Source organism: Bombyx mori, chromosome 5 (assembly GCF_030269925.1).
Source record: "Bombyx mori chromosome 5, ASM3026992v2".
Lineage (NCBI taxonomy): Eukaryota > Metazoa > Arthropoda > Insecta > Lepidoptera > Bombycidae > Bombyx > Bombyx mori.
Window position 1 is genome coordinate 4,189,474 of NC_085111.1, and position 19,848 is coordinate 4,209,321.

The 19,848-nt window shown below is 40.8% G+C and overlaps 1 protein-coding gene and 1 long non-coding RNA gene across 3 annotated transcripts in view; both read right to left on the reverse strand.

Annotated features, from left to right (window-relative positions):
- LOC101740697 (tyrosine-protein kinase Dnt) overlaps nt 1–19,848 on the reverse strand; it is a 65,767-nt gene that overhangs the window by 24,107 nt on the left and 21,812 nt on the right. For both annotated transcript variants that reach the window (XM_004932394.4, XM_021352060.2), the window contains exons 2-4: nt 6,025–6,152; nt 1,459–1,565; nt 488–618 (exon numbers count right to left, since the gene is read on the reverse strand). In XM_004932394.4, the coding sequence (XP_004932451.1) occupies nt 488–618; nt 1,459–1,565; nt 6,025–6,152 (366 nt within the window). The remainder of the gene's footprint in view (nt 1–487; nt 619–1,458; nt 1,566–6,024; nt 6,153–19,848) is intronic.
- On the reverse strand, nt 14,931–18,667 carry LOC134198886 (uncharacterized). Its single transcript, XR_009973151.1, has 2 exons — nt 16,578–18,667; nt 14,931–15,989 (listed from the first exon to the last, which is right to left on the reverse strand). It is a non-coding gene; the product is annotated as an uncharacterized LOC134198886 (long non-coding RNA).

The following is a 19,848-nucleotide window of genomic DNA, read 5'->3' on the forward strand; positions in this document are numbered from 1 at the left end:
GCCAGATTTAGCTTATTGCCAGAAAGACAATTTTTATTAGCAGGTTTTTACTAGCTTGGTGTGTATGTATGTTTGTAAATAACGGAATCTTTGAACGTTATTTTCAACGACACAAAGACAACACCTCTGATTAACATTGAAATTTGTACACGCGTCAAGGACCGTTGACAGTACAATAACTTCATAGCTTCGCTGTAATATTCTGACCAGTATAAACAGGCTAAAAAATATGAAATTAATTGCTAATTCGGTTTGCTGTTTAAGAGTGTTTTTTTTTAAAGTTTGAAAACGACAATTACTTACTGTAATTTTTTGAAAATGTACCATCACTCACACTGAGATATCAAATCGAAGTCTCAATTTTCTTGTGTAACAACTGTCTTTTGAATCAGACGCATATGACGGCAGTCGGCACGGTTTGCGTTTGAATTCGGAATAGTGTTACTTACTTAGGCTGGATCATCATATCCTTATTTCGTGTACTCACCTTTTAAGCAGATCTTGTTCCTTTTGAAGGTCAATCGGATGTCGTTGTGGGCGCGGTCGGGAACCGATATGTTCAGTTGAATTGTGACTAGGTTTTCTGCACTTCTCGTCCCGGTACACGGCAAACGAATCCTTTGAACAAAGAAATGATCATGAAGGCTTAGTGTGGTTAGGTTTCTGGCTATAATGCAATTAGATACTGGGACTTCATGCCTCAATGTGCCAAGGTAGCAGCATCAACGTTATGAACGATATTCTCCGGTACACACTTTTTTTTTATTGCTTAGATGGGTGGGCGAGCTCACAGCCCATCTGGTGTTAAGTGGTTACTGGAGCCCATAGACATCTACAACGTAAATGCGAAATCCACCTTGAGATATAATCTAAGGTCTGAAGTATAGTTACAACGGCTGCCCCACCCTTCAAACCGAAACGCATGACTGCTTCACGGCAGAAATAGTCAGAGTGGTGGTACCTACCCGTGCGGACTTACAAGAGGTCCTACCACCACTTCACACTAAGTGAGCCGAGAGCGAATAAAGCAAAGCAAATACAATTTTACTTTTAAAAAAACTATGAGAGCTATTTATAGCTAATAATATTTTCATATAAATTCTATTGGTAGTCAACCGTGAAATTAAATAATATCTATATTGCCTTCTAAATTAAAGCTCGTAGTGCTTTTACGATTTACTGTAGTATTATTATCAAATACACTATCTCTTAGTTCGGTGTTTTATTTAGATTACATCCGAGCAGTGCTTAAATACAATAATGTGTTTCAATAATTATTTTCGTTCAACTAACAGAATTAGGCCGATGCCCTGCGGCTGACATCGATGCATTAGAGTATAAAACAACAAAAAAATAATCTACTGTCTAATTTTGTCTTTTCTAAAGCATTTTTAATGGACTTTTGTCGCCAATAAACGTTTTTCACAATAAAAAGCATAGCTTAGTTGAAAATCTTACCGAAAAGTCTGTAGAGTTGTGGGCACATATCCCCGTTCAGAGATATTGACCTGTGGCGGCAACATGGCGCCTCTAGCCTCATACTCTATAGCCATCACGTACGGAAGCTGAACAATACACATGCTATGCATAAATACTTGTAAATTGTTCAAACAGCGGGCGTTCGTAGCGGGCGACAATCTTGAGAATTTATGGGGTGTTTAAAATGAGTTTGTGATCCTTGTTGGAAAAGACCTAACTTGTCTCAAGACGTTTAATGATGCCGGAGTGTCGGAAAACTATTTTCCCGGCTTCTACTATCCAAGATAAGGTAAAATCTAAGCTCATGTGCATTTATGGCATTATCTCCTGTTTCCATGAGTCGTAGACGACTTTAAAAATACTTATACGTTTTAATTTCGCGTTTTCTATTGTTATTAATATATTGTTTCCGACGTTTTGGATGCTTTATAGTTTTTATGTCACGGACGACTGTCGTTAAAGTATTCTTAGCTATGCTGTTGTGTGTGAAATTTTTAATTATTTTTTTTGTTGCTCTTGTAGGCAGACGAGCACATAGCCCACCTGATGGTGAGTGGTTACCGCCGCCCATGGACTTCAGCAATGCCAGGGGCAGAGCCAAGCCGCTGCCTACAAAATAATTGAACGTCCACTCAATTGTATTTGTAAGTCTATGGTTACGTATTTAAGTCTACATTTCATCGACTCAGTGGCTGTATGACAAAATAAAAAAACACCGATCGCTTTTAGATCAATCAATCGTGAGACTATGCAGCGATGATAAGCTGATTTATTAATACGTACCCATAGTCGATAAAATAGTCGGTACTAGATTTTTTAATTTTATTTTATTGCTTAGATGGCTGGATGAGCTCACAGCCCACCTGATGTTAAGTGGTTACTGGAGCCCATAGACATCTACAACGTAAATGCGCTACCCACCTTGAGATATAAGTTCTAAGGTCTCAGTATAGTTACAACGGCTGCCCCGCCCTTCAAACCGAAACTCATTACTGCGTCACGGCAGAAATAGGCAGGGTGGTGCTACCCACCCGTGCGGACTCACAAGATGTTCTACCACCAGTAAAAAGTAGTAACCAGTAGACTATTTAGAACACATACATTTGTAAAGATAATAAATGATAACTGGATCCGTTGCATGCGTGGCGACTAAGCTATTTAGTCTTGATAAAATCGTGGATAACAAAAAGTCTGCTAAAGTACATATTAGGTCAATGTGACAATTATCTATGAATGAGCTTCACTCGAGCGTTCTAATTACGGGGTTGTGTAGGAAATGGAACATAATGAGTACATAATAGGTTGTAATCGAATATGTCAACACGTGGTACCGCAGTGTATCGCGATTTGAGCGACTTAATTTTTTTATATAAATACTTTTGTATAATATAATAGCGACCCGCTCTCGCTTCGCTTCGGAAACTGCAATTTATTATTGATTTCTGCACTATTTAATGGATGTTATTATATATAAACCTTCCTCTTTAATCACTCTATCTATTAAAAAAAACCGCATCCAATTTCGTTGCGTAGTTTTAAAGATTTAAGCATACATAGGGACAGACAGATATAGGGACAGAGAAAGCAACTTTGTTTTATACTATTTAGTGATATGAATAATATACGAATTTAAATTAAAAGTATATAAAAATGAAATAACGCTTATATAAAGCTCACAAAGAAATCACAAGAACACGAGATTGTAGTTTCGAATACTACTGGAATACTTATTATTGCCATTTTGTTTGTACCGGCTTCTTCATTGTTCGATGGTTAATTTTTATTCCGGATCAATTATGAGTCTAGTTTCATATCAAACATTAACAACATTGGGACGTGGGACTCGTAACTATCAAGTCAGATGTGAATTAATTTTTCCTAAGTGAAGGGGAACTTTAAACATAAAAAAAAACCTTTTCACATAATTCATCTAAACTGGAAATTCTCAACAAAAACCCAGTCCTTAATCCAGTCTTTTGTTTATCATAATTAAATCGCGTTCAGAACGAATTGAAACTGCCGGTCGTCATTCGTTTGAATCGAAATCAAACGACCGCCAAATGAATAGAACATAATTTGATATAACGAATTTAGAATATTCCAGAAAACTTATTTTTCGGAAACATAGTTGAATTTCCGGATATTTTGTTTGACATTGATGTTATAGATTTTAATCGTTTTTAGAGTACCTACATGAATGAGTAAAATATGGAAGATGAAAATATACTCAAAAGTTTGGTTTAAGAATCTAATTGTTCATTAAAAAATGAAATAAAAATTATATATAGAATAATAAAGATAACATATATAGGAAGATATTGGAAATTCCAAAAAGTTTTTAGGAAGAGCTACCTCCAAGGATTTTTGCATATTAATTAATCTCGTTTGCGGGCCTCTGAAAGACCAACACTATAGCTTATAGCCGTTATCTAAATTCATACAGAGTAATAGGTAACTATTCCCGAAGGTGAGAAATAGTACCCGCCTTACAGAGAAAAAAGCGTCGAATGCCTGCTTCTGGTGATTATTTTATTGCAATCGCATCCTGCCATTGAATGCAGTTAATGTCATATTTAACTATCAGTGATAAACGTATTTTTTGTTTGATTCAAATCTTATTGCCTTCAACCATCCTACCTATTTTTGTAGCAAAGTAATAATGTAATGTAATAGTTGAAGGATGGAAATAATAGAATCGAGACTGTAAGCTACATAAGTGTCAGAAAGCGGTACCAACAGTAATCATCTATTATTAGGAAATCCGTAATATCGCCTATTTGCATCATAAGATTTACAGATAAGAAATTAAAAATGAAAATGGACTAAAAATATCGTTCGCATTCGTATGTCATGATTTAAAAAATAAATTCCACATGAAAACATTTTCACAGTCAAATGAAATGAATTATATGTGCAAATATATTATGTATTGTGATAAGCCTATACAGTATTTTTCCAATAGAACGCTTCCGTCTATCTCATATCCCGATCGCATTATCGGCGCGTGATTTGGCAATGGAATTTTCATTTCAACACAATACGAACCGCTTTGAATATTTTTTAAGCGGTTTTATTGGTATTAGGGTTTCCGACGGTAATACGAGGAAGATGATTTTACTTTTAGAATTATATTTTTTATTTTACAAAATAATTTATTAGCTGTAGTTTCGTAATTTCAAAATTATGATGGTTTCAGCACTATGAATTCAGTTATTTTTTATAACTCAGAATTCAGTTATTAGTTATTTTTTTGTAATTCAATGAGTTTTATCATATTTATCTATAATAATAATATACTGATATTAATCCTACTGTTGGATTGATTATGAAAATGTTAATTATTTATGTGGTTTGTTATTTACTATTAGCGGGCAATTGAAACTCAGAAATAAATAAGCCAATCACACTATTTTATAAACCCTTATAATGCTCTGGTAATATACAGTTTATTATAATAATATTAACAAATTCAACTTCGTGATTTCCGACGACTTAGATATTATTCAACGCCATTTAATATGTTAACTATCGTATAATATTTACAGTGTATTTTACGGAAGTAATTATATTATATTCCGAAGATATTATTTTAAAGTTAAATGTTAAATCGGCGTGGTTGTCGACTAACATCTAGTGACGCCTGCGTATTCGGGAATTCCGATTGCGCCCGATGACGCCCGAATGCGACTTAGATATGCTATTTTTTGCACGCTACATTTACTTCGTGATCTCCGACGACTGCGAACGACGAAGCGGCGGATGAGGCGACCATTCGCGCGGCACCGTTTGCAGACCAACGGGTCGCCGCGACTAGTAAGGAAGTCCGACAGCGAAATTTCTATATCGAAATTATCTCGATATTGCATAGAAACTAATAGTTTTTTTGGTTCAAGACCTATTATTTGGAAGAGATTGTGGACTACATGATTTGAATAAGAATCGAAGTATAGGTGCAGAATTCCACAAGAAGCACGAGATATACAGAATGTATCCAGAAAATTTTTGGCTGGCTTTGGGTGGCTAGACTTCCAAATAGCTGGTCTAGCTAGTATTTCAGCAATAAAAATTTCGGTGTTCATTTTTCGCGGCGAAAACAACTAAACTCATTTAATCACTGCACCATTCGCCGCGACTACCGCTCGACTCCGTGGCTCGCGCCGTCTTGATTCATGCTTTTGTTTTGCTCGCCCGCCGCGTCGCAAGTCACCCGCGCGATTCTCTCGGTACATTTCGCCGGTCGCCGTTGCGCATGGCTTGATAAGTACATGCGTTTATTTTAGTCGCTAGACGCTTCGCCGTTCGCACCGCGCGAATATTCGTACCGGTGAATGTCCCGTGGCCAGGCTGTTAGATATTATCCATCGCCATTTAATATCGTATAATATTTATAGTGTCTTTTACGGAAACTGATGGAAATTATAATTTTAAAAATAGTGAACGCGAAATTAAATTTCAATTTTTTTTTTATGATGTCTTCGACTCTAACTGGAAACCGGAGAAGATTATAACTTAATTAGACTTAGTTCGAATGAACCTTAACATTACCGGTGTTCGTCCAAGGGCTTGCCACATAAATTCCAAGTCGGCGATATGTGCCGGAACGGGCACAATGAAACTCGTAGCGTAAGTGTTCACGACTCCTTCTCGAACGTAGTACAACTCAGCGTCTAAGCCTGAGAACAAAAACAAAACGTTCTTATTTACAAAAGTTAAAATAAAATCAGTAAGTAATGTAAGGTTCATTTTAACGATAATTTGACATTTGTTGTTGTTGCAGTCCTACGATACTCCATTGTCATCTCACCCTGTCGTGCAACATCATTTGACACTTAGTGTGAGCGTTACAATGATTTTACAATTTGTTTTGTTTTTAAACACATTTGAAATACTTAATTAATAGAAAAAAATGTGTGCTTAAGTCGAAGTTTTTTTATTTATTGCTTAGATGGGTGAACGAGCTCACAGCCCACCTGGTGTTAAGTGGTTACTGGAGCCCATAGACATCCAGAACGTAAATGCACCACCCACCTTGAGATATAAGTTCAAAGGTCTCAAGTATAGTTACAACGGCTGCCCCGCCCTTCAAACCGAAACGCATTACTGCTTCACGGCAGAAATAGCCACGGTGGTGGTACCCACCCGTGCGGACTCACAAGACTTCTACCACCAGTGGTTAGTTATGTAAATATTGTAAACCTCCCATTTTTCCGATAATTTGACACCAATTAATGACACCGATAATTTGAGCCATTTTAAATCTAAAATTCGTTTTTTTTAAACACATTTGAAATGCATAATTAATACAAAAAATATTTTTATGTTTAAGTCGAAGTCTTGTTTCATTGTATAACCCTTTAACTCGCATGCAGGGTCAGGTCCCTAAGGCGCCGGAATATCTCATAGACACTGGGAAAGACGAATCCGAAGATGCTGTGAATGAATTTATTTCTAAGAGACCTAAAATACTAAAGCATGCACATTAACAAATAAAAGAAGGCAAAGTAAGGTAATCCAGGTGCCTTAGGAACAGAAATTGACATACCCACTTTAGTGCGCCGCGCAAGGTCATCGGTGCGTCCTTACGGATCCATCAGATCCAATAACCTTTGCATTAGACACTTTCAACTCTAACACTAGAAGCAACTTAGGGACTCCGATAACCGTACTCGTCGTTGCCTGGTTGCATGTCGACAAAGAGGTCGACATGCAACCTAACCCATGAATCAGCTCGCTGAGTTTCTCGCCGGATCTTCTTAGCGGGTCACGATCCGATCCGGTAGTAGATTCATTCGTGAAGCAGTTGCTGTTGAGTTGTTAGGTCTCCTTCGGAGGCGCTAGGGCAGCTGTTAGCAAATTCTAGCTGAGCCTTTGCCCACCTATCCTAGTGAAAATAGAAAGGCCTCGGGCCACCAGTATTTCTTCAATCATAAAAAAAGGCAGCCAAAGGGATAACCATTTTCGAGATAGTGGTACCTACTCGTATGGTCTTACAGTGCGCCTCAACACTACTATCGCCCAAGCAGAATGTTTATTTTCTCTAAACTATGTAATTTCATATTTGTTATATGCATACAGTAAAATAATGGTGTTATTACTCAGAGCTGTGCTTGTCTATTCGTGATATTAATGACATAATTATTAATTTATACAAAATCATCTTACATCAGTGAAATCATATTTTAAACCACTATAAAAAATATCCATTGGAGTGACTAGAACACTCTTTTTTTTTGTTGCAAATTGAATTATTTAAAAATGCAAAACACGCAACGACGGTACTGTACCCTAAAATGCTCTCATCTTCAATACGAACGATTTCCACTACAGTACTGCAAGTTTTATTCCCTTGGGGTGTGACACGTCAAATTATCCAACTAAATCTATTTGCTTAGACGAAAGGACAGTTTTTTGTGTACTACGATTTTCATTCTTGATACATTAGTTGAAAGTTTCGCTGATGTGCAAATACATTTTTAATAACACTTGGTTTCCTGTTTATTAATTAATTTAAAACATTTGTAAATTGGTATTTATTAAGTAAATGGGCGTTACGATACCAAAGTCGCCGCTCACTTTAAAATATTTGTTGATTGAACGTCTCAATTTAGAAAATTCAATGAATATCGTACCGTATTCAATGAATGAAATAGACAGGCTATCAGCCAAGTTTCTCGCCGAATCAAGAATGAGAAGTCAGTGGGTCGTGATTCTGATCAGGTAGTAGATTCTGGGCAGCACTGCTCTTGTGTGTTAACAAATTCACTTAGGTTGAGCCCGTGAGCTCACATATCCGGCCGAGAGAAGCTGGAATAATGCTTTAGGCTACCAGCGAATAGGCACCTTTTTTTTTTTTTTTTTTTTTTGTCAGGAGGAAATCGCCGGACTTCCGCCCTTCACTGGGGATGAAGGGCGGGGCATGTCGGAGTCGAACCGACTAAAACCTCCTGTCTCTCAACAACCAACGTCCAAACCTCGCATGAGACAAAACTCATGAAAAGGCAAAGGGGGGAAAGTGAAGCGTTTAGTGCGGAGCACATCTCTCCCATCACCCTCCCCCTCGGGACGCCGGACTGGCGGTCGTCGGCGCCACGACCACCAGCCCTCTCGGTCGGCAGGCTATCCGAAGCCCGCCTAGATGGCGCCGGTTAGAATGGTCTATCCTACGGAATACCCCGCTGGTTCAGAACCAGCGTGGGTTGAGGATAGCCGGCCTTCCATCACCCGGATGCTCATGCATAAAACGCGTGCAGAGCAGCTTGCACGTCGTCTTCTTAGGCCCCCTTCGCCGGTCCCCAGGCCGACATGTGAGGGGACCCGAAACACTTAGAGGGCCAGGGCTTGGGCGATATCCGCCTCCCTGGCCCCCGCTCGACGGCGGCGGGCCTGTGCGTCTCTCACGCGCCCCGCCGCCTCCTTCTGCGAGATGGTGCACTCGCAGAAGTCGAGCATCGCCTTCCACGACTCGTCGTCACCGAGCATCGATGCCACAACACTCGGCAACGACAAGTCGTTTCCTATTTTTGCGACGAGGACACGGCGCCACCCCTCCCATGCGGGGCAGGCGACGAGCGTGTGCTCCGCCGTGTCCAAGTCGCAACCACAATGGTGGCACTCTGCCGTCGGCTCGGCTCGGATCCGGTGCAGGAACTCACCGAAGCAACCATGCCCAGTGAGCACCTGCGTGAGCCGGAAAGTGAGGCGTCCTCTGTCACGATTCACCCAGTTCACAAGAACCGGGCGAATCGCCTCGACGGTCCTACGACCAGCCGAAGGATCGGCCAGCCGTCTAGACCATGACTCCAGTACGAACCGCCGAGATTGGGCCCTCCGCGCTCTGACCACACTGGGGCTGGGACGCGCCACGCCCCGTACACGAAGGTCAGCCCGCCACTGATAGTCAGCAGCGAGCGCCTCCGCCTCCAGGACCCAAGGCGGCGTCCCAGCCAGTACACACGCCGCCTCGAAAGAGATGGTGCGATAACCACGGATGACCCTGACCGCGATGGTGCGTTGCGGCCGTTGCAGCAGCTTCGCTACCCCCACGGCCAGGGACTGGCCCCACACGGGCGCCCCGTATAGGGCCATTGATCGCACCACCCCTGTATAGAGACGGCGCGTCACCTGGTCAGGCCCCCCAACATTGGGAAGGAGCCGGCTTAACGCGCCGGCCACCCCCAACAAACGAGGGACCAGATTCTGAAAGTGAGCACGGAAGGTCCAACGACTGTCTAGAATGAGGCCGAGGTACTTCAACTGCACCCCGACCCCGATACGGACGCCTCCAACCACGATATGGGCATCGACAGGTGGCACTCTCCGGGGCCTGTGGAACCACATGGCCTCGGATTTACTGAGCGCCACGTCGAGGCCCAATCTCCTGATTTTGCCGACGACATGCGCCACCCCAGCCGTAGCAAGACGGGCAGACTCAGCAAAACTCCCCCCCCGGGCCACGACCAACGTGTCGTCTGCGTAACAGATTACGCTCAGGCCCGGGAGGAGGGCACCCCTCAGCACCCAGTCATACCCGATATTCCACAAAAGAGGGCCGAGCACCGACCCCTGTGGAACACCGCGCACGACCGGGAACCGGTGCACGATCCCACCGTGTCCGGTACACGTGACCGATCTGTCTTCCAAGTAGGAACCCACCAGCCGGCGAAGGTAGGGGGGCACTCCGTGTCGTTCCAGCGCCCCCCCTATCACGGACCAGGGCAGGGTGTTGAACGCATTGGCGATATCGAGTGACACCGCCAAAGCCACCCCACCCCCGGAAACGGCCTCATCCGAGAGGGCCCGCACGCGAAGGATCGCGTCTACCGTTGAACGGCCCTCTCGGAAGCCATATTGCTCCGCCGACAGATCGGGTCCCACCCTGACCAGATGCTGGATGATGCGGGCTGCCAGAATGCGTTCCAGCAGCTTGCCCACCTCATCCAGCAACACGATGGGACGGTACCCGGCAGCAGTATCCGCCGGGCGCCCCTCCTTTCTCAATAGCACGAGTCTGCCCGTCCTCCACGATGAAGGAAACCGTCCCGACTCGAGGCAGGAGTTGTAAAGCCTCAAGAGTCGGTCCCCCAGGGCACCAAGAGCCAAGGCCCAAACCCGGCCATGGACGCCATCCGGGCCGGGTGCAGTGTCCTTCGCGCACATTTTGCGCACGGCCACACGGAGCTCCGCCCCCGTTATATGGGGCACCTCGGCAGGGACTTCGCCGTCGTATTCCGGCGGCGAGTCCATAGCGGGAGCGACAAATCCCTCCCGCTCCTGCGGGAACAGCGCCGAGACGATGTCCCGCAGCTGCTGAGGCTGGAGACGCTCCGTGATCGGGGGGGCCCATGGGCGTATTTTATTGCGCACCATATGATAGGGCCGCCCCCACGGATCCTCATCCAGCGTCTCCAGGAGACCCTCCATGTGGAATAGGTACCTAGGGAAAAAAGCAGGTTACTCTAGATTTAAGTACGAGATTTAGTATTAAGAGTAGATAAGACTAGATTTACTATTAAGCGTTAGGTAGCGGCTTGGCTCTGCCCCTGGCATTGCTGACGTCCATCAGCGACGGTAACCACTTATCATCAGGTGGGCCGTATGCTCGTCTGTCTGATTGGGCAATAAAAAAAAATCTTGCGTGTAACTCAAACGCAGTGGAAGCGAAACCTGCCGACGTATTAGAGAGAGAGAATACACTTTATTGCACACCAAAACACAATTTACATTCAAAAAAATAGTCAAAAAGCAGATACATTTGTACAATAGGAGGTTTTATCGCTAAAAGCGATCTCTTCTAGACAACCGTTTAGTTTACAGAAATTCTGGAAAATATAAAAATATAGCAGGTATGTTGCGGTGTGCTAAAGACAATACATTATTATAGAAAATATATACATACAATAAACAAATATATACCGTTTATATATAATATGAAATATATAGATAACTTATTTATATACCAATATACTTACTTACATACAATAAATACTAATATACTTACATACACATAACAAATCAACAGTATGGACATGATAAATGTTAATGATGCAAACAAACAGCACTAAGCAGATAAGTAGTGTTCCTTCACCATTCTTTTAAAACAGTTTAAAGTTGGAGCACTTCTCACTGCATCCGACAGAGCATTCCAAAATCGAACCGCCTGGACGGTGAATGAATTATCAAAGAGCGATGATGAATTATGATGATATTATAAATCTTTTTAATCTTCCTTTCAGTATCGCTTCTCCGTTGCATGGAGTTTCAAATCATAACAATGCTAAAAATCCCACGACATAAATTCAAATTTAGTCTAGACGATATATTTTAAAGTATCAAAATCGTTCGATCGGAACACGGCACGGGGACAGTAAAGCGGACGAGACAGTGAAACGAACTGGATATGAAGTGGCACTTTGCGCAATTGATGAATTACTACCCCTGCATATAACAAGCCCAGCCCTCCTCTATATACCTGATAACCCATTCTGAATTCGTATTTTATATCAAAGAAACCAATAAATTAGTTTATGTAAATTTTGATATTTGATGTACTATGGACAATTGAATTATAAAAGTATGTATTAAAAATAAAAAAAAATAGTTTAAATAAACTAACAAAATACGCTTTTATAGAAAATCCAATTAAAAATAGAAAATAAATTTTAATCAAATTTGAATTAAAAATAGTATAAGAAAAAAATATTTCATTGTAAAAAAGCGTGGGGTGATGAATCTGAATTGTCATCGATCCTTATTAAGTATACCAAAATTTCGAGTTAATCCGAAGTTTTGAAGGGGGTCAAATTCATGTTCAAAGATTCCGTTACATACTAACATACAACATACATACTTCTGAAGCTAATAAATACAAGCTGTCTGAAGCTACTAAAAGCGTATTAAAAAACATGTAACGGTTATTGTGTTTCTCTAAACCAATTTTTATTTTCTTGACAAATCAAATCAAAGCAAATCAAAAAAAAATTATTCAACATAAATGAAAGTACATACTTGTTGAACGTCAAAAGAACTACCGCCAATTCACAAGAACTTGAGAAGAATTGGCAAGAAACTCAGCGGGCATGTTTTTTATTTTTATTTTTAAATATTAGATAATTTTTTTAATATTAGATTTTTTTAAATATTCATTTTTACATGAGTATAATAACATAACAATTATTACAATATTGAAATGCCCGGAGCGAGCAACTCATTCCCACTTTGTGCAATCTTCTAGATAATCAGTGGACTTCGAGTTTCATATTTAGCGTTTACCGTAATCCAATTAAAGCTCGCTTACACATAATATAACTAATTTAAATGAAATAAATATTATACTCGTTATCCTAATTTTCTTGCGTGGAAACTACGTTGATATAAGTCTAACTATTTTGGAGATAAGGCATGCATTACGAAAAAACGAATACAGTAATTATTTCCTGTTATTTTATTTACTTAGGACAATTAATGATTCGGATGATAAGAGAAACAACAATATGCCCCAGTTTACATTAATAAAAAACAACAAAATTATAACAAAAACCAATAATAGTAATAATCAGACTAGGCCTAAAACATTTTCATTTAAGCTACCACTTAAATTAATTTGTCTGGGTATCTCCAAAGAGAGTCGTCAAGTATTATATTTGTTTTACGTATTCATGTAAACTAGAGGTCCCGCAGTAGTCGAAATTCGACTATAATTAATTGGAATTGTAAGTTTGTACACTATTATGATTGTATTTTATACTTCTATAATCACAAATTTCGCAAACTACACTATAAAAAATATTAACAAAGACAAACAATATTAAAATTTAATCTATTCTCAATTTGACAACAGATGTCGAGAAAAAAAAAAATAGTATGCATGCGTGTGTGCGTCAAATATATGGTATGTAGTGTGTGTAATGTTTTCTTTATTGATTTAATGCATATTTTATGTATTATTTTAAAAAAATATTAGCATTGTGCACTTCTTCTCTATATTCTTTATAAGTGTGAAAATTTCATACTCCTCCGTCCGCGCAATTTTCGTAAAAAGGGATACAAAGTTTTTGCTTCACGTATTAATATATAGATGTTCCAATAAAACCGATGGATTAATAATAACAAGATAAAATTGAAATATAAACCATAACAATTGTTATTTAAATTCACACTTCAATAAAGTACCACCCGAGGTCTGAGTGCTTATAATTATTCCCCGGTAATGACAGACAATACGTGCGGTACCCCGGGGCTGTCCTTTGTATTAATTACTCAAAGGCGCTAATGCGGATTCCTAGTTAACACGTAATGAGGTGCAATATTACATAAAGGAGGATGTTTTCCGCGCTTAAGACCGAGTGGGGGAGAAAATACTCGTAAGTAATAATACTTGCAAGATATTGTCGAAGATAAGGAATAAATTATATTCTTCTGATATTGCTATCGTATTTTGCAGTTTTTAACGTTTTTACGACTAGTGCTCCATAATTTAAAATGAAATGTGTTTGTGAGACGCTGTACATTTTTTTTAGAACACGAAATGCCCATTCCAGAATATCATTTAGGAACAACAAAAAAATATGATTATAATTATTTCTACTCTGCAGAGCTTCTCATTGAAAAAACTTATGCTTTTTTATCCTTGAAAAACACGGAAGGGTACTAAAACGAAACTTTTAATTTCCAGTTGTTAATTGTATCTATATCTATATACATGTAGGCTTGAGGGTAGACATTATTTTGTTGAACACCAAGTTAAACGAAGTCACCTTTGATTTCTGATTTAATCAACAATATGTTATCTTAACAATTCACTTTAACACTTTCACTGAATCACACAACGTAACAAGGATATAGTAAGTGCACCAGGCAAACGCAGTCCAACGAATGTTCATTTCAAGGCACGTTCCGCCTTTTTATACTAGCCGGCGCAGCTGGCTTATGAGTCACTTCTGTTGCAGCTGTTGTTTACGAGTGGAACGACACGGCCGGCGCGCCTGGCTTGTGTGAGTCACTCCTATTGCACGTGCTATATAACATAAATATCGTTAACGCCGTCACGGCCATACTGACGTGCGCTCGTCCTCGTGCGCGCATTCTTATGGTATGTCTGTGAACAACAAACGTGTTCGTTCATCCTGACATTAACGGATGCAACTTAAAACGTGGTCTATGATATTAACAATCTAGTACGGTTCGGTTCGCATAATTCTTCAGAAAATTATATACTGGCTATAAATAACCTTCAGACTGCTTACATACCTGGGCCAGTTCATTTAAAACTCTTCAGGTATGTAAGTATGTCCCTTTTAACTTAGACCGGAATTGTTATCCCTTCAGTTTTTCGAACTGGACCGGATAATGCTAGACCGAATCGCAATCCCTGTAGCTAATTGTTGTGGCTAATCTGGATGAAAATCCCTATAGCCAAGCCATTGGACCGGACAGACCCTTCAATGACTTCACACTTTCTTTTTTTTTTCTCTTTTTTTTTTTTGCTAGTCCGGATTAACATCTCTCTAGCCACATACAATTCTCTTTTTTTTTCTTTTTTTTTTTTTAATCTGCATGTACGGTAGCGTTTGTTAAAACATTTCTTAAACCAGAACATTTATACGGAATTTCTTCAGAAATAGTGCGAGACCGACCATCGTTTTCTACATTTCCAACACCTGCACCTGAGGTGCCTGAGCTTACAGACATTGTATCACTACCCACAGACTATGTTTGCTGTATCGCTATTTGCGGACAAAAATGTCGCTTTTATTGTCAGTGATAGAGTCGTCATCATTAAGATCAGTTTCATGAACAAGATTACTTAACCCATCTGTGTACGCCGTCACGTCATCGTCACTATAATTTTCAGAAATTTCTACTCGGCCTGACGGGCCTCGAGGTACTTCGCGTAAGTTTTCATGGAGAACTTTGTACACTAGAACCATTTACACGTCTCAACTTATACCTATCGTTTTCCAAAACTGCAGATGATTGAAAGATTACTGGTGGCCCGGAGGCCTTTCCCGCTTCACCAGGACGGGTGGGCGAGCAAAGGCTCAGCCAAGAGGGGTGGGATTTGCTAACAACTGCCCGAGCGCCTCCGCAGGAGACCTAACAATTCAAGAGCAATCGCTTCGCGAATGAATCTACCGGATCGGAATCGCAACCCACTGAGAAGATCCGGCGAGAAACTCAGTGGGCTGATGCATGGGTTAGGTTGCACGTCGACCTCTTTGTCGAGTTCGACGAGTACGATTACTGGGGTTCCTCAGCCTGCTCCTAGTGTTAGAGCTGAAGGTATCTAATGCAAGAGTTATTGGATCTGATGGATCCGTAAGGACGTGTCTAGGGTGACTACGGTGACTTGTTCATGAAACCGCTTACCATTGAATAAATTACTATGGCTTTGTTTTATAAGACTACATTCTGACCCTGAATGGAACATAAAGGGGGAGCCAAAACCACTTATCTGTAACACACTGAAGCTCTGGAACACACGTTGACGTCTCTGGTTGGACCTGCCACAGCACCTGGAGCAGTGTCGTTTTTCTTCTTGTAGCGCATGGAACACCCAGAAGCTACATGGCTCGCATCACCGCACACGTAACAGCCGATTTGCAGGCGAGAGCCGGGCGCCCACGGATGAGGAGGTTGTTCAGGTTTTGCAGGCTGTATTTTTGTGAGGCAAGTAGCAGCTCGAGCCTTAAGCGAATGTGTGAGAGTCAAAATTAAATCGACACCATCCAATACTTCAACTACTTTAAACGGCCCTTTAAACTTCGTATCTAATTTCGTTTGATTATGCTCTTCGTATTAATGTGCGGACGAGCTCACAGCCCACCTTGTGTTAAGTGGTTACTGGAACCCATAGACATCCACAGCGTAAACGCACCACACACCTTGAGATAGAAGTTCTAAGGTCTCAGTATAGTTACAACCGCTGCCCCACCCTTCAAACCGAAATACACCACTGCTTCACGGCAGAAATAGGCAGGGTGATGGTACCCGTGCGGTCGATGGCACTATACGGAGCACCCGTCTGGTGCCACGTCCTTACCCACGAGAACGTCGCCGCGCTGCGACGCCGGCAGCGCGCGATCGCAGTTATTCAATGATACCTCACAGTCTCCTACGAGGCGGCGCGCCCTAGCGCAAGTGCAGCCGGAGCGCAGGGGCTCCAATATCGGCAGTCCATGCTGGAGGCGTGGTCTCGTCGTTTGGCGGACCCGTCAGCCGGCCTCCGTACCGTCGAGGCGATCTGCCCGGTTCTCGCGGACTGGGTGGGCCGCGACCGCGGAAGTCTCACCTCCGGCTACCTGTGCAGACTCACAAGACATTTTACCACCATGCAAACTTCTTACCGCAACAAATCTTACCAGCCACCACGCAAACTACAATTTTACGGGTTCCACCTCTCTTACACGATGTTACTCCCACACTGAGGAAGCCAACCGCGAACACTTGTCAAGCACGCACAAGCACGCACTTCACCGGAAAAACCTGCATCCGCCAGCGGAACCCGAACACCGCCGCATCGCCAGACACGAACGCACCGGACGTCTTATCTTACAGGTCACGACGACTTCAGATGTGTCAATTTTTCTTCCCCACGGAAACTTGCTTGCTTTCTTGTTTGCTTGCTTGCTGGAGCCCGAAGTCATCGAACGTGTAGTGTTATTGGTATTGAATCGAGTAGATTCTAAAATTTCAGCGACAATTCACAGTCTCATGTCCTGGTTTACTGTACTAGTGCCATGTAACTCTAGCAGTAGTCATTGGCTTAAAAACGATTCGTGTCGGAACTACCCACTCGTCATGACAGATCCATTATTGCGATCGAAGTTTCACTTGAGATTTGCACTTGCCTTAATTTCTTGCAATAGCTTGTTACGTGTTGTATTTCCGTTAGTAAATGCCATGTGATGAAGTCGACAGTCAAACTGGGCAACATGAGCCAGAACGTAAGATGTGACGATTTCTTCGTGGCTCAGATTTTCCATCGAGGTAACAGAGACGTTATTACACGACTTACGTATGCTGCATTCACGCTCTTGTGGCGTACCACTACTAGTATTCTGATCTGCATCATGTTTTTTTTTGCTGTACTTCGAACATGTTCAAACACGTCACGCCAGTGAGAGTAGAGTCCTGATCCCACTTCTGATGTAGGCTTGAGGGTAGACATTATTTTGTTGAACACCAAGTTAAACGAAGTCACCTTTGATTTCTGATTTAATCAACAATATGTTATCTTAACAATTCACTTTAACACTTGTCCAACTTTAACCAGTACGTACAACAGTCACTGAATCACACAACGTAACAAGGATATAGTAAGTGCACCAGGCAAACGCAGTCCAACGAATGTTCATTTCAAGGCACGTTCCGCCTTTTTATACTAGCCGGCGCAGCTGGCTTATGAGTCACTTCTGTTGCAGCTGTTGTTTACGAGTGGAACGACACGGCCGGCGCGCCTGGCTTGTGTGAGTCACTCCTATTGCACGTGCTATATAACATAAATATCGTTAACGCCGTCATACATATATCTATAAATAAATAAATAATAAATATTTACTAACAATCACGCCACGTTAACTGGTCCCGTGATAAGTTCGTAAAGAACTTGTGTTACAGGTACCAGATAACGGATATAAATGTTAGATTTTTATTATACACATACATATATTTAATATACATCCATAACCCTGGAAAAGACATTTATATTTATCATACAAATATCTTCCCTTGGCGGGATTCGAACCCGCGACCCCCTTGTGTAGTGACCATGTCACTTACCACTACACCAGACGGCCGTTTGAATTGCTGTTCGTTAGTCTCGCTAAAACTCGAGAACGGCTGGACCGATTTGGCTAATTTTAGTCTTGAATTATTTGTGGAAGTCCAGAGAAGGTTTAAAAGGTAGATAAATATGAAAATTCTCGGATTTAAATAAAATAAACAACAATTTTGTTTTTCCTTTGATGTGTCTCCCGTCAGACCGATTCCTTTTGTTTGTTTTAAGTTTATTTTATACAAAAGTTTAGGTCTTTTATTTATCGATTGATTCACTACGAATTCTGTCGGATCAGCTAGTATAGAACATATATAGAAATGTATATAGAATCAGAATAAGTCGACAACTTCAGCTCGAACGAGCGCGAGACACATAAAGGCCAAATTACGGACTCGGCGGTGTCATGTCATTACTTTGCTTGGCCTCAAATGGTTCATTATACTGAAACCTGAGTGGTTACCGTCGTAAACCGCCAGGATTTACCTACAATTACCATTATTTAGAGTTCTGTATGGTGCAATTAACATTGATTTTGCCTTTAAAAAGCTCATACAGTTTTCACGATATATACAAATTTGATGCAAATTCATATTTAATTCATCTGCGACTTTATGTTATTGATTTCTGTTTTAGTTTATAAAATAGTTAATACACAAAATATTATTCGGTAGAGGACAAGATCAAGGAACCTGGCCTCATTTGATTAAAACCATTTTGCTATATCAACAACTATTAGTATTAGGAACAATTGTGGTCTATTATCTGTGGTCTATGGTATCTACCTTATTCCTAACACCACTTCTTTATCTTTCCCTGCTCCTCACGCTACTTCACATTTTAAAGTGACCAGTGGCAAGATGTATTAAATGAATAGCAGAACAACTGTTGTTCCAATACAACCCAAACTATGCCTTAATGTTTCAGTGGGAAGCGGAATTTACGTTGTGGTTCTTATAGGCTCAAGTAACCGCTGGACATAAAGTGGAGTGAGATATTAATGGCTCATAGTTTTGGTAAGCATATAGGTGAGTATGGCTTAATCTCTGTTTTATTGACGATATTATTGTGTTCACCTAACCACGAATTGGGGTAAATCGGTAATGAGCAAATGCTCAGTGACAGAGTGGAATCTAAAAGTACTATGAAAAAAATGAGCAGTAAACCTTAAAACAGCATTTAAATACGGCTTAAATATAACTAGCGCCCTTATTATTCAGAGTGATTTCTTCTACCGTGTCCGGAGAGGGACAATAGCAAACAAAAAGGACAGCAGTTTTAACAACAAGCAATATTAATAATGGCTAAAAAACCTTAAAAAATATTCTTAAGAAAAACAAAGATCTTTATTTAAACAGTATTTGCATATTTAAACAGTATAACAGTATTTACACATGGACACAATATATAAATAAATGATGTATTTAAATATTTAAATTCAAAGCCTATGAAAAACCCAGGCCCTTAAGAATATTCTTCTCTCAGGGTGAACAAAAACTTACAGTTTGTTAACTAAGTATGGAAAATAGTATGCTAGGATAAGACTTTCCTACAAAATTAAGTGATAATTACTGTTAGTAGATTCAGATTGTATTTAC